General features: G+C 50.1%; 1 protein-coding gene across 1 annotated transcript in view; it reads right to left on the bottom strand.

Moving 5' to 3' along the window:
* Positions 1 to 11,491, bottom strand: part of LOC104492830 (vascular endothelial growth factor receptor kdr-like) — a gene marked incomplete at its 5' end in the record, with an annotated part of 83,165 nt that extends 71,674 nt beyond the window's left edge. Inside the window, 2 exons of the mRNA XM_010135431.1 lie at positions 7,367 to 7,578; positions 11,395 to 11,491. Coding sequence (XP_010133733.1) covers positions 7,367 to 7,578; positions 11,395 to 11,491 — 309 coding nt within the window. The remainder of the gene's footprint in view (positions 1 to 7,366; positions 7,579 to 11,394) is intronic.
* Between the last annotated feature and the right edge of the window lie 2,892 nt (positions 11,492 to 14,383).

Consider the following 14,383-nt stretch of genomic DNA (forward strand, 5'->3'; position numbering starts at 1 on the left):
AACAGCTGTAGGATAATTAAACAGAATAATTCACCCTGGGCTGCAAAGTTCGTTGCATGTGAAGAAGGACAAGAGCTGCAGCCTGTTAGGGACCCAGCAGCTGCAGCAGCAGCTCCAAGGCGAGGGAGAGGCCCCTTCCCTCCACTCTCAGGCTGGCTGGCTGGCTCTCCAGGTCAGTGGAAGTTTGCAGGAAGCTGCAGCCAGGCCGGGGTGTTTCTGTTTACCCAGCCTGGCTCAAGAGGGAACACGGAGCTGAGCGGAGGAAGCAGAGGCAGCGGGGCAGAGAGAGGGGAAGGGACCTGTGGTCCCGCCACAGAGACAGAGCCTGGCAGAAAAAGCAAGCGAGCCACGCACAAAAGCTACTCAAAGGTCAAGTGCCCACAGGAACATTGTTTACCTTCAGGCAGGAAAGCCCTTCTCCTCCTTCTGACTAGGAGGAGATTAACTGCTGCTTGAGATGAGCTTAGGGAGGGTCACTTTTAATGCAGTGAGAGTGAGAGGAAGAGCAAGTGCCTATGGAACACGCTGGGCTCTTCAGCCTCCGCACTGACAGCACGAGAGCACGGGTGTGGGACTCCCTGTGACATCTGTTCACCCAGTGCTAAGGTAGGGGACCAGTACCCAGCCGTGCTGAGGGCTGCTGTTACATCATGCTCACTTGCCGTTTGAGCCCCGCTCTCCAGACAGCTCACGGCCACCTGATGAGGCTGAAGGACTTGAGAGCCCTGAGCACGGCACCCCAGGAACTCAGCGTGGTGTAGACTCAGGCTCTCTCCTGCCGCTCTTTACTTTTCAGCACTGTGTCACTTGCCTGCGTGTTCGAAACACCCTCCTGAGAAACACACGCAGGATTTGGTACAGGGTTTTTGGTGCTTTTCATTTCTGCTCATGTTTCATACACCGTGACAGCGAATTTGTCTCATGATATTTGCATCATACCTAAAGCGTGGAGATCACATCAGCCCTCCCTTCGGATAGTATCCATCAGCCCCCAGAGATGATAAGCACTCAGTAGCCTTTGAGGACAGTCATCCACAGCTCCTCATGCCTGTGAAATTCCTGAACATTCTCATTTTGCTGCTCACGTTGTTCCTGCTAAAGACAATTGTCTCAGCCTCACTATTTATTTTCTTCGTTGCTCATACCTTAGCTGGGAAGCCTGGGCAGAGTTTCACAGGATCTTTCAGTTCATGTTTTGATGTAATCCTCATGAAGTTTGTTTTCATCAAGGTCAAAAACACTGAGGGGAGGTTTATAGTCTGTTGGTGATGTCAATAGGGTCTTTAGCAGTGAAGTGACACTTTGGTCACAGTATTTTGGAAGGGTGTGCAAGGAAACTGCCTGCTCTGCTGTATTCCTCCTGGTGACCCATCAAAGCTGCTTCTAGGTACAGGAATAACTTCTGCAGAGTCGCTTGTTTTGAAACAGGATCTCTGAAAATGAAGGACTTTTCAGTTTGGCAGGCCAAGGAGAAGAACTGGTGGTGGAATGCTTAGATTAAACAGAAAACAGAATCTTTTTTCTTTAGGCAAAACAAAATTGTCTATAAACCCCCAGAAGCCATTTGGAGTCAACATGAAGCATTCTGGGTTAGTCAAATGAAATGCATTCTTTCCCTGGAGATCACTGCTAGAAACACAGGAATATTTGTAGAGAAAAACAGTACTTTAAAAAGTGTTACTTCAAACACAGTGAAAGCAAAATGCTGCTCACTGCCAAACAAATAAAAACCAACACGGAAAAGATTTGCTTTTTTTTTTAAAAAAACAAGTCTCCGTGCCTTGGCTGGAATTATGTTTGAAATATCGGTGGAGTTGAGAAATTCTGACTCCCCACAACACGGGAGTTTAGGCAGGTGTAGACTCTGCAGAAAATACTCACCAGCTTTACCTGAAGTGCCGTCGCTAAGAGCAGTCTGCATCAGCTGTAGCAGCCGCAGACCTGGGGGGAGGTTCAGCCATCAGCACTTGCTGAGTGCGTAAGAAACGGGAGGGGAGAGGTGGGGGGGATGTGTGTGTGATTTGGGCTGTCGGGTTTCGTTCAGAAATTCTTCATCCCTGAGGAGGGCATCGCTCCCTCTTCCTGCTGCGATGTCCAGTCACTGACTTAGTGCCAGGAACTCACACCGCTCGCTCTCCATCTTATCTTACAAGGCTCCTCCACTTCAAATGACCCTTCAGGATATGATTTGAAGATACTGAATGTCTTAATTCAGAATGGAAAGCACCTCACTGTTTCCTTGGATCCAGCCCCTAATACTTGAGGAACAACAGGGAGGGTTCCACACAGTGACATGGCCTGTATTCCCTTGCCATGTGGCCCTGACCGCTGGTAACTGGAGTGTGGTGCCAGACCTTCCACCAGTCTGCGAGGCCGCCAGCTTATCTGCTGGGCTCCACGCTGAGCAGACAGGACAGCGTTTGCCTATCTCAGCTAGCTGAGTGTCTGGCAGCAAGTGTAGCTGTCTCGGTGTCTCCGCCTGAGAGAAAGAAGAAATGCAGCCCCAACTCTGTTCTCACTGAAAGTATCTTCTGGAAAGGAAGCCAAAGCCCAAGTCAGGGCTGTCACCCTGGCCCTGTATGTCTGCTTCTCACGTTCGGATTATCTCTGAGAACTGTCAAGAGAATTAAGGAGGCAGAAATCAGCCTCAGAGAACATCAGAACCAAACCACGATCTCGTGTGAGGGGTGCTTTCATGCACTTCCACCTTCTCTAGATTTCTCTTGGTGGGAAAGGGGTGAAGAAGATGGAGCTGTGGTGGCAAGTACGATGGCTGTACTGCTTGATAAAGAAGAGACTGTGGTTGATGTGACGCTCCACCCAGACGCAGTTCTTGTACCACCTCCCCTTCTCATTCTTCGCAATAGCAAGGACGAGCCCAGGGGATGCCTTTCTGCTGGAGCTGATGAGCGGTGAGATGTGTGCTCTGACAGGACTAGCTGCTTGTGTACATGCCCCTTTCTCCTTCAGAAGGGCCCTAACAGGACTTGTGCTCCCACAGGAAAGCCTGTCTCGCTTCAGTTTTAATTTCCAGTTCTTTTGCTCTGGCCTCCTGGCAGGGACAGCGCTGTGGCTCAAGCCTGCAGTGCTGCTGCTTCATGGTGTCCACAGGAACTTCAAAAGGAGCCAGAACTCAGATTCTCTGCAGAAGGTACCTTCTAGTTACACTGTGTTCCTGTGAACATCACTGCTGAAAACCAAATGTCGAAACAAATTACTCCTTCAATCCCACCACCGTGACACTGTCCCATCCAGTGACACCAAGATGGTGAAACACCAGCAGCTGAACTGCTCTGGGGGGAGGACACTGCTCAAGTGTTCCCCAATCTATATGTTGAGAGGGTGAACATACAGGCACAGACAGGAACTGGTGCTTCTACCCAGTGTCCTTGGACCCAACACTGATGGCTTGGGCTCACATGCATCAGTTCATGCCAACCGCAGAATCTTGGTCAGAAAAGGTGGGACTTGTGTTTCTGAAGTAGTTATTTGAGAACCAGCCGTATCATGGCCATAATTATTTCAAGAAATGGAATAACATAAAAAATAGTGGAGGAAGCCTGTAGCAGGCTGCTCGCCCCGTGTCGATGGCCTCCTTTAGCCCTGCAGGTGTAGCAGGGTGTGGGGACAGGGGCCAAGGCACAGCTTGGAAACCTGGATGAACTTTTTTAGACACCGTTTAGCCAGATGTGACCAGTTCCAGTTGCCACAGTAACGATGTTGGACAAGGTGCTGATGGGGGGAAGCAAAGCAGAACTGAGCTCGTGCTCCTTCCTCCTGCTGCATCGACCGAGTGGTATGAAGAGGTGTAGCAAATCCCTTCCTGCTACGTAGAGCTAAGGACTGCGAGGGGAATCGCTGCAAAAGCTGAGGCAGCGTTTCAGCTGGTACGGAGAGCTCTTCCAGCTGACACCAGAGAACTGTCTTGCTTTGAGACACTTGCTTTGCTGAGAGTCACAGTATTTCGGATAGCTGAGAGCTGCAAGTCCTGACTGCTGTCTAGGCTGGGGTCTGCCAGAGCCTTTGGGGAAGGCGGAGCAAATCTTTGCTCGATTTGTCTTTTTTCCTCCTTCTCTACAAGGAAGCGCTGTAGAGAGGGCTCTCCGTGTTGGCACACGAGGTAGACAGCCTGCCCTGCCCTTTGGCACGGGGATGCCAAAGGTTGCCATGAATGAGTATGTTCCTCGCAGGGGAGCATCCTTGCGGTTGGGAAGGGTCATTGGAGGAGGCAGATGGAAGCAAACGGCATTGACCTTCTGGCTCTGGCAGCATTAGCAGTGGAAACGCGCCCGTGCGAGACTTTCCGACCTGGGCTGCTCCACGGGCAGCTAGTTGGCTGTGAAGACCGGACTTTAGTACTTGTTCTGTGGACTGAGGGTGGGCTTCCCCATCGACCCTGCTCTCTGGCAGCAGCCACAAGCAAGTTGCTTGGCTGCTCTTCGCGTTCGAGGCTGCAGCCCTGCAGCCCCACATTCCGCCAGGCGCTGCGTTTCGCTGCAGATTATCCCTCAGGGCTGTTAAAAACCGCCCAACTGACCCTGTTCCAGCCCTAAGCTACGCTGTATTTTCAACTGGGAGATGGGCAACGGGAGAAGGGGGTTGTCTTGTGTTTCAGTTGTGATCCTGGGGACTTGCAGCTGCAGCGGGAAGCAGAAGAGGCCTCAGGAACAGTTAGTCCGGATTAAGATCCTGACTTGTCCCTCCCCGCAGGCGGTGGGTGCCCACAGCTGACCCTGCCACCTGCAGGTCCCTTAGGATCTGACAGATGTGCCGGGGTCACAGCACAAGTGTGCCGGCGGGGGGAGCTGCTGGATGCCTGATTCTGACAGAGCTTAGAGGCTCCACCAGGGAGGCTGTAAAAACAGAAGCAAGCACAGGAAATAATAGCCAATAAGCAGGGCTTCCGATGCAATCGTGCTCTCATCTCGGTGTCAAACAGCAGGCCAGGAATGAAGGGGAAAAATACCGTTCCCCTTCCTTTTTTGGCAATAATGGCTTGTAACCTCAGAGGAATCTTCAGCCTTCAGGGTCTGGCTCAACATTTTCTCACTCCACCTGGCTCAGTCTCATAAACACCCTGCTGAGCACTTGCTCTCTCCACAAAACATCCAGAGCGATGTCTTTTGGACCTCACCCTCCTCTGGCACTCACAGGAAACTGTGAGTTTCTTCACTTGGAGACAATTCATGAGTTTCTCAGGGATGTTCAGACACTGTCAGACCAATTTCCTTAAAAAGGCCCATTTAAATATTGAAGAAAATTGTAGGTACGTCCTGAATGCCTTACTTAATGCCACAATGTGTAGAGCCCACACTGAAGAACAGCTTTCTTGTCCCCAGAGCAGCCTGCTGGCTCTCACAAATACCCACAGGACTGAACGGGAGGAAGAGGGTTCCCCAATGTCTTGCCTTTCTCGCTGCCTCACCCGTGGAGTGCATAGTACCAGTCGGTTCATTTTCTACCCGCTTTTCCTTCGGTAACTTCTAAAGCACAGGCGCCTACGTAAGAGCGTTGAGAGTGGGGGTGGCATATGACACAATTAAATTGCATCTGCGAGAGGGCAATCTGGGGGGGGTGATTTAGAGAGAGCAGCCATCCAGTGCTGTTTGTCAGGGGAACCTTGGCACAGCAGAGCAAGAGGACATCCTGCGATTTTTTTTAGATGAGCACCAGTCCAAGCTCATCGCCAGCAAGCGTGTCATAACCTGGGGTATTTTCTTAAGAAAAATGCTCAAGCGGTCCCCAAAGATCCGTAACGTTTCCTGCACGTGCTCCCACCATAGAGCAATGAGGGCCTGGGTAGCCAGCCCGGGCACTGAATCAGGAGGGAGAGCGGAGTTTTCAGTGCACCATTTCCTGAAGCAAAGGCACGGGGCTAGGTTAACAATATGCGATGTGGGGCATCGGCGCGGTGTGTAATGAGAAAAGGAAACAGCTCAGCACGAGAACTAGGGTGGATAAACCAACCAGGGCTTAGAGTAACAACAAAAATCAGAAAAAGGAAACAGAAAGGGGGGCGGAAAATGCCTGCAGGAACTACCAAGTAACACCAAAAAGTTCCTTTCCGATAAGAGGAAGACTTGCTGGGGAAGCAGGATAAGGGCAGCAAGGGACTGTTTCACCAGACTTAGAGAGGCAGGAAAATGTCACCCACTGGCTCAGACAGGTGTGTTCACCTGGGTGTATCCCAGTCCCCTCAGGATGGACATCACTCCTCGTGATGGTCTCACCATCGTTAACAAGACCATAGGACTATTGGAGCTGCCCAGCAAATACGTGTCTTTTCTGCAAGGACGAGTTCGCTGAACTGTTCAGGTACTGCCAGACAAAGTCATTGCCTCTTGAGCGTTTGTTTTAGTGAGAGGACTCAAAGAATCACATTTTAGCATTTAGTAGAAAAATGGAATCAATTCATCTGCATGAGTATTTGTGGGGAGCTGAATAGCCTGTTCAGCACCAACGGAGCGCGTGTCATCCCCTATTGAAGACACTAAAAGTCAGCTCCTTTATCTGACTACTCACAGTCTCAGCTTGGAAGATCCAAGATGATTCAGTGGTTTAGTAATGCATTTATCAAGCAGATTTGAAAAAAATATCAGCTTTTTGTGGGAATATTCTTCTAACAAAAATTTGTATTATTGGGATGGTTGTTCAGTGTGTTCTATTCACTTAATCACAGAGGACCACGCTCCTCTGAAGCTTCTGCTGCCATTTATTACTGGAGCTGAACTCCATGATTCTGACACATGGGGGAGAGGCAGCTCAAAGAGGACAAAAATGAGCAATGGGCCATTTTTGACAATGAAGGATCTTCAATGCAGTCATCCAGCTCGCTAAGTGTGTCTCACAGCTGGGAAGGACAAAGCAGTATACAAATGTGGAGGAGAGGAATTGTAAAGAATGTTGTCAGGGAGTTTAACGCCTGGGGAGGAAGGGAAAGAGAGGGCTTGGGTATTCAGGATGAGTCTTTGGAACAGCACTGTGAGAGCAAAATCCTTCAGGATAAAAGAGTTTAGGCTTAAAAGGCAAAGATAAGGAGAAGGGGTTTAAGGAAATCAGTGTATCCGTTATTTGGAACACAAAACTAGGTGGGACTATCTTCAAGTCCTGGAACTGGACAAGATAGGTAATTCTGGTTCTCACATCTGTGTCCCTGTGAATTCAGCTGGCATGAAAATGCAAATCTATGCAGCCTCTTCAAACTGTCAGAGCTGGTGCTTGCTCCAGTGCTGGGCCAGTGGGAAGGTGGGGTTTGTGACAGCATCTGAACCGGGTTGCTTGTTCTGCCTAGCACAGGTCTCACAGTTGAACGCAACTTGCATTTCCAAAAAAGAGCTGTAACCACCAAATCGAGTGAAATTCTTACCTTTAACAAAGACATAAATCTTGGCCTTGAGATCGTCATTCGATGGGGAGTCATCGCGAAGGCAGATGAAGTAACCGGTGTCATTAGCTACGGCCTTCCTGATGACGAGCAGGCTGCAGCTTTGCCTCGTGGTGTTGTGACAAGTACTTATGTTCACACGGGGGTTCTCCTTCTGGTTCTCGCTCAAGGACCAGCTCACAGAATGTGCTCCCCTGTCAACACAACACACCAAAATTAACGATAGAGTCATGACTTCAGGCAAAATTTGGGCTTCCTTCTGGCCGACCGTTACATCTTATCGAAGTTCCCAGTGTTCCTGCTCTTGTCATTTGGAAATGAAGAATGGAGGTTGCTGAATGCTTGTGTTGCCACCCAGGAGGAGTTAGGGTGGATCACCCCACATTTGTCCCCAGAGCAGAGGAGATTCCTGGAACAGCCTGTGGGAACGGGAGCAAACTAACTCCTGGAGGAAAGCTAAATTCTTGTTTTAACAGACTTCCTGAACACGACTTTGTTTTCATAACACTATCTTTTAGCCTCTTCAAACATTAGAAGCACCAGCTAAAATTGTATGTTTCTTCCAAGCTGAGGACTTGGCATATTTTAACAGCTAATTTAACTTGTATATTCTTATGCTAAGGCTGCTCGGAGAGGGAGAACATTTATGTAACTTCCCATCACCTTTCTTGCTTAATCAGCAGTGACTCAATCTTGATTTTTGTGAAGGCTCTGGAACTAATCAGACTACAAATCTTAGAATATCTGCTCAAGACACATTTTTTCTCAATTCCCCTTGTCACAGCAGTCAGAACACAAAGCTAGCAGGGCGGCTGATAGACCATTCCACCCACCTGACCCGTTTGTTGTCTTATCTATGATCACAGCTAACATCAAATGCAATGCTACATTGTTCAGCCACAAAAACAAGGCCTTTATATAACCTGTTGCAGGACTTGGAGCAAGCTTTCATCTGATCTAAGTTATCCCGGTAACTGGTTGCTCTGGTCCTGTTGTGCTGGAAACATCAGGGCCTGCCGTGGCAGCGGGAGCTCTTGGAGGTCTCTCCCGCTTGGGCTGCACTTTGAGGGCTCTGGTACACACTGTACGTGCTTATGAGATGAAGATCATGGTCTGTTTGTAGCAGACTGGTTTTTGGTGGTCAGCGTGGGAACTGGTGGGATATGGGGGTAAACTCTGGATTTTCCTGGGGAAGAAGTTTGTACTAGAGGGAGGCAGTTCTGTCCATCTGTGTTTGCAGAGAGACGCCACGCTTCAAAAGGGCAGGGGGCTGACTCACCCCTCCTCACTCGGTGCGTTGCCATTGACCCACTGGCATTTGCTGAGCTGAGGAAGGAGTAAGAACCTCTAGATTTCCCCAGTTGGGTGTTGCCAAGGAGAAATCCGGTCTAGACACACCGACTCAGTGCAGAGATGCTAATACCAAACGTATGTAAGAGGCAAGCCGTGTGAAGTTCCAGTTAGCTCCCAACTCCAACTCCTCGTTCTGTGCCAGTGGCTTTGTGGCGGTGCTGTAGGTGCAATAAGGGATCGCGCCTGCCAGAAAATTCAGTGACACTTAGACAAACATCCTCTTGGCCCCTGTTTCTGCCCGTCCTTTTGTCGCCTTCCTGAAGATGATGCAGACATGGGGCTGAGCTCTTAAGGTTATTCCCAGCACGTAGCTGAACGAGGACTGGGAAAAGTGTGAATATCCTCTCTGGTGGACAGCCTCACCCTCGGTTTTGGAGGCACCGTTCAAGTGGACACCCCCACCTCATCCGTCACTCCAGCTTCCTGTCCTTCGGAGCGCCCAGTTTTTCTTTTTTTTGATGTGGAGCTCCCTACCCAGTGCTTTCTCCCTACCTTATTAACGTCATTAATGACGTAACGTCCCCCTCTGTCGAGAAATGGGGCTCCTGGCCCGGAATATGGAACAATGGCACCTCAGCTGCCAGCATGTCACTGTGTCCCTCCTCTCTACCATCACAGGGACTGGTGTCCATCAGGGCTGGAAATCTGTAAGAGCGGCTCTGCCAGCACACCAGGGATTTCACACCCCTGTGCTTCCTTACGTGTGCCCGCTTTTTCCTCCTGCGTATTTTATTTTGGTGGAGGATGAAGACTCTGGCTGTCGCTTTGGGATTTTTGCTTGTCTGGCAGAGGGGAGATGCAGCAGCTTTGGGAGGCTGCTAAAAATCAGGAAATCCTGGCCAAGAACCTCAGGTGAATGGAGGTTAAGGGAAAGCGATGTTCACCGCAGTTAACGCAGCCTTCGGCAGCTCCCCGCTCGCTCTGCTGCGCTGCACAGAGCCTGAATGCCCCCGGGAAGTGCCAAGGACATCCAAGCTGCCTGTGGGCCAGCCTGGAGCTCACCCGTGAGTGTGCAGATGCTGGTGTGCCAGCGGAGGCGGGGTGCCAGACACCCGCAGAGGACTGGAACAGGGAATCTCACACTCGACGTGCAGACATCACACTTCTAGCTGGTATTCCCAGCTCTCGCTTGACCGGAGTTGAGGAACCGGCGTGCTCCGGGCCCCTGCTCCTGGGCTACCACGGCAGCGTGCTAACACCCTTTGCTGTTCCTCAGACCTACCATGTGGATTTAGTGCTTTGCATGCTTAAGGCAATTTGGGACTGAAGTGCTAATAATTCTTCATCTATTTATTCATCTGGTGATAAGAGAAAAATAGGACATTCCTACCACCAAAAGGCAGGGGCTGGAGAAGTGTTGATTTAATTGGCCTGGAGCACCCGACTCATGCCCATGTCGTGTGTTTTATGAAGCACTGCATCTACATTTTAAAGGACTGCTTAAACTTTATTGCCATCGTGCTTGCTTCTTGCCAAGCTAAAAATACCTCTGTGAGGTTGTTTTGACCTCATAAGCCACACGGCTAGCTGGAGGTGTCTGAAAAATCCCTCTTGCACTCCAGCAGACATCACGGATTACCCAGTATGAGTCAATTTACCTTTCACTATAACAAAGAATTAAACAGACTAGGGCAAACATCGGAAGGGACATACATGTCACCATGAACTACAGCTGAAATTCACCTTCCTACTGCTTTTTCTTACTGGTTCCAGTAACTTCTCTGGCAGGAAACCATCTACATAGTGGCTATAGAAAAGGGGACTTTGCAAGAAAGTGTAAAAATAATGTGTGTGTGAGAGAGAGAAGCTGTGATAGTCTGCATTACCTTAAGCCTTCTCTCCTGCAACACCCTCACAAGAAATTACAAACCAACCTCTCACAGAGTGTTGGTGTATAAATCACGACACCTACATACATCTCAGTCTGCGGTGTGTGTGTGAGCGAGCCGGCTGCTGGCGGTTCGACACACACGAAGTGCTCTGACTCTTTCTGTCATCTGTAGCTGTGTGCCAGCCAGCCGCGACCGAGCGCTGGGTCCCCTGTTCGCAGGGGATCAGCTCACGTCAGCACCAACATTTTCCTTGTCTCTTGCACGCTCAGTTTTCACACGGTGGGCCGGGAGCTGCAGCGCTGCCATAATTCACAGTATCAGCGGTCTGGGTGTTTATGAGTCCGTTTTATCTTTGACTTAAAGAATATGGGATGTTTAAACGTGCTACCTGCTGTTTGTTTAACTGGCACCTTGTAGAGTAGGTGGTATTTGAGGTTGGGAAGTTTAAGCTCATAAATGTGTATAAAGAGCTAACGACATGCCTGGGGGTCTTGTTTGTCACTTGCTTTGGCAGGGAGTGAAGGAGTGGTTTTAGCTGCGGAGGAGCTCAATCTGTAGATGAGGATTTTCTTAAGCGTGGAACATCCCCCTCCCCTAAGCTTTCCCGGGTGCTGACTCAGGATTTTGCTTGGGCCCCTTTACAGCAGAAAGAATCTGGCCAAGCTGAATGCTGACCTGAGACTTCCCTCCCTGCTCCGTTCCAGCCCGTCCAATTCTCCTCCCCGCAGAACTGCCCGTGCGGGTGAAGAGCTGCGGCTCCCAGCTGGCTGTGCCAAGGTTATCAACACACCCGAGGGAATCCGGCATCGCCGGAGCAATCCTTACCTGCATTTGATTTTTAGGGTGTCTCCTGGCGAGATGACAACGTGGTCTTTTGCAATGCTCAGCGTCGGCTTCTCAAAAAATTTGTCCTCAGCGAGACCTGACCCAAATAAAGAAGAGATCATCATTAGGCAGGCTGGTCAGGAGGGGGGAGCCGGCACAAAGCAGTCGAGGCGACCTCTTTGTTTTGTAAATAGTTCCTAATTTGGGGGCCCACGCAGTGCTGGCATTTATATTGATGCAACTCAGTTGAGCGTGGAGGTTGTCTGAGATCCCCCTCGTCTGATTTTACTTTCCTTCGTTCATCTCTTTTCTAGCACGGAGCACCTGCCTTCCCGCTAATGGCCTTTCTCGCCTTTTGTGAAGAGCTGGCTTTATTACCAAGTTATCGCAGATCGAGGAGAACAGATCCATTTCAAAAGGATTTTACACACATATAGAAGTGGAAGGAGTCAGGTCTTTGGGAAATAATTCGATGTGTGAACTCACACGTTACATTTTAATCAACAGGAGAAGAGCAAACAGCAGTTCTGGGGAGCAGCCCTTTGATCCACAACTGCAAAGCATCTGCCCTACCAAAGCAAATCAAAAGCCTGCTGTTTTCCAAAGCACCAGCCCCAAATCCTGCATCTGAACTAAACAGCGAGCTGCCGCCTTTGTGGGCAGCGGGGCTGTCTGCTGGAGTCCTGCTCCAAGGCAGCTCTGGGACACCATCCCCAGCGCTGCAGTGACAAGCTTTGTCAGGTCTCTGACAGCAGGGGCCTTTAATGTCTCCCTCATCATCATCTCCTGGCTCAGGAAATGTCTTCTGAATGTGAGGCTGTCCTCAGCGAGACGCCTATCTGAGTGTACATCTATGACACTATAATTTTCAGAGAGTGAAGCGCAGAAGAAACACAAGTGAGATTGGCCAGGCTGGTTTGCTTGTCCAAATTCAAAGTAACATAATCAAGGAAAGCAGAAAAGTGACTTAGATAAGCATCTCCATTTCCAAAGCTCTGACATTAAAGCTGTATGTTTTCTTTCCCCTCCTGCTCTTCAAATCTCTATCTTCTCCTTTGCCTTGCACTTGATAAGCCAGAAATCTTTAGCTGGGCTTATAACAGAGGCATTATTCTCAGCAGAATAGTGACGATAACATATCTTGTGAAAAGAGAAACATTGGAGTTTAACTTTTCAACTGGATGAAGCAGTGATTTTCCTGCCTCCCACCTCCCGATTCTCATCTCTTTTTTGCTGGATTTCAGTAAAATGCTCTTAGCCTGGCACATCGTCTCCGTGTGGAGAGCAAATCGCTCCCGCTTTGGAGAGCCTTGCTCCTTCCATGAGCCGTCCTGTCAGTCACTCGGCAGAGGCAGCTAATCTCACAGCACCAGAGAATCCTTCCCAAGGGGGATCCTGCCCAGACACCATGGTGCTGGGCTCCCTTGGAAGCACGCTGACCCCTCCTGTGGACCTCTAGCTGCGACTTCAAACTAGGCCTGGCCACTGCTTCAGCACTGGAGATATCCCCCCCACCCTGGTTTGGTGGCACTGTCTATCTCCAAAGTCCTTTGCAGACCGACAGGTTGGAGTCTGGCCAGCGCAAACTCCTCCAGCGTGACGTGGTCTAGCAGGGCCCTGCCTAACCATGGCTGTCCCATGTAGTGCTGCAGAAGGGCAGCAGCCGCCGAGTTACAGCCCTGCCCTGCAGATCCCTCAAGCAGTTCCATTGCTCCTCAACACAGTCAGGGTGACACGTGCAGGGGGGCAGCATCACAGCTAGCAAAGAACCAGCAGAAAAAGCCCCAAACTCTGCAGGAGGAGACACTAGGAGGCAAGTGCACCCTTGCCCATGACTCCGAGTCCCCTCCAGTTCCTAGGAGCAGCTGGTTCACACTGAGCACGGGCTGAGCTCTGGCAGGTTACTTCACGGTGCTGAGGTATTTCAGTCTCGGTGCCGAGCTTTGCGAATACAGTCCCCAGAATGGCCAAAACGGCTTTGAGTGTGTCTGTCAAGTGTCAGCTCATTTGTCTGGGTCCCCTGTAGCTCTCCCAGGACACAGCCGCTGCCGTGCCCTGCTCGGGGCTGCTTCTGCTGCGACTGCAGCCGGGTGCTGCCTTGACTGAGAAAATCCTGGGGTTTGAAATAATCCTTTGTTTCTTTCCTCTCGTGCCTTCAGTTGTTCCTAGGGCTTAGGGGGGCTTGGCTGATATCTTGAGCTGGTCTTTGGAACAGACAGGAGTTTTACCTCTCATGAGCAAGTGTGACAGTGTCGGAGGGGTCTGGAGGGCAGTGCCAGGCAGCTGGCATTAGACCTGAGCTGCTTTTGAGACCCAAGAGCAAGTCCTCGGGCTTTTGTAATATTTAGACTGTTTTTGCTAAAAGAAAGGAAAGTATTTTTCAATTATTCTGTTTATCCTTCTGAGCTACTTCTTTCCCAAAGTTTAATTTGGCTTTGAGAGCTGAAGAAAAGAATAAGCAAAGTGTAATTTCAGTGCTTTTCCACCCCACGGAGGACAGGAGGAGAAATTCCTCCCCCACACGCACATTGCATGGCTGCTGCCAGGTGACAGAGGGTTTATATAAACTCAGCGTGTGCCCTTCCTGGCACACAGAACCAAAGCTGAGCGGACTGGAAAAAAAAAACCAGGTTGAGGGCAAAGCTGAGAGAGCGGTGCGGGGAGAGGTTAGGTGTGCAACATCAGGACACCTGAATGCCTCATTTTTTTGGAGGCACAGCTGGATTTTCATTTTTGCCAGTCAGTGGTGCCAGGAGAGCGGAGATGGAGGTAGATGCTGTTTAGCCTGTACGAAGAGTGAGTCTTCTGGCCATTGTGTGCAGGTCTCTTAGCTGCTGGGGAGCTTTTGATCACAGGAGGTGTGAAACACAGGCAGGTGCGATCTAGTTCTGGGGAGGGCAAAGTTAGCCCCGTGCTGGTGTCCCAGAGAAATGCACGGTGTTTAAATACACCACTCAGCTTAGGTGAGGTGTTCTTCCTTCTTCCCAGA

This window comes from Buceros rhinoceros, unplaced genomic scaffold (genome assembly GCF_000710305.1).
Source record: "Buceros rhinoceros silvestris isolate BGI_N320 unplaced genomic scaffold, ASM71030v1 scaffold8624, whole genome shotgun sequence".
NCBI classification, from domain to species: domain Eukaryota; kingdom Metazoa; phylum Chordata; class Aves; order Bucerotiformes; family Bucerotidae; genus Buceros; species Buceros rhinoceros.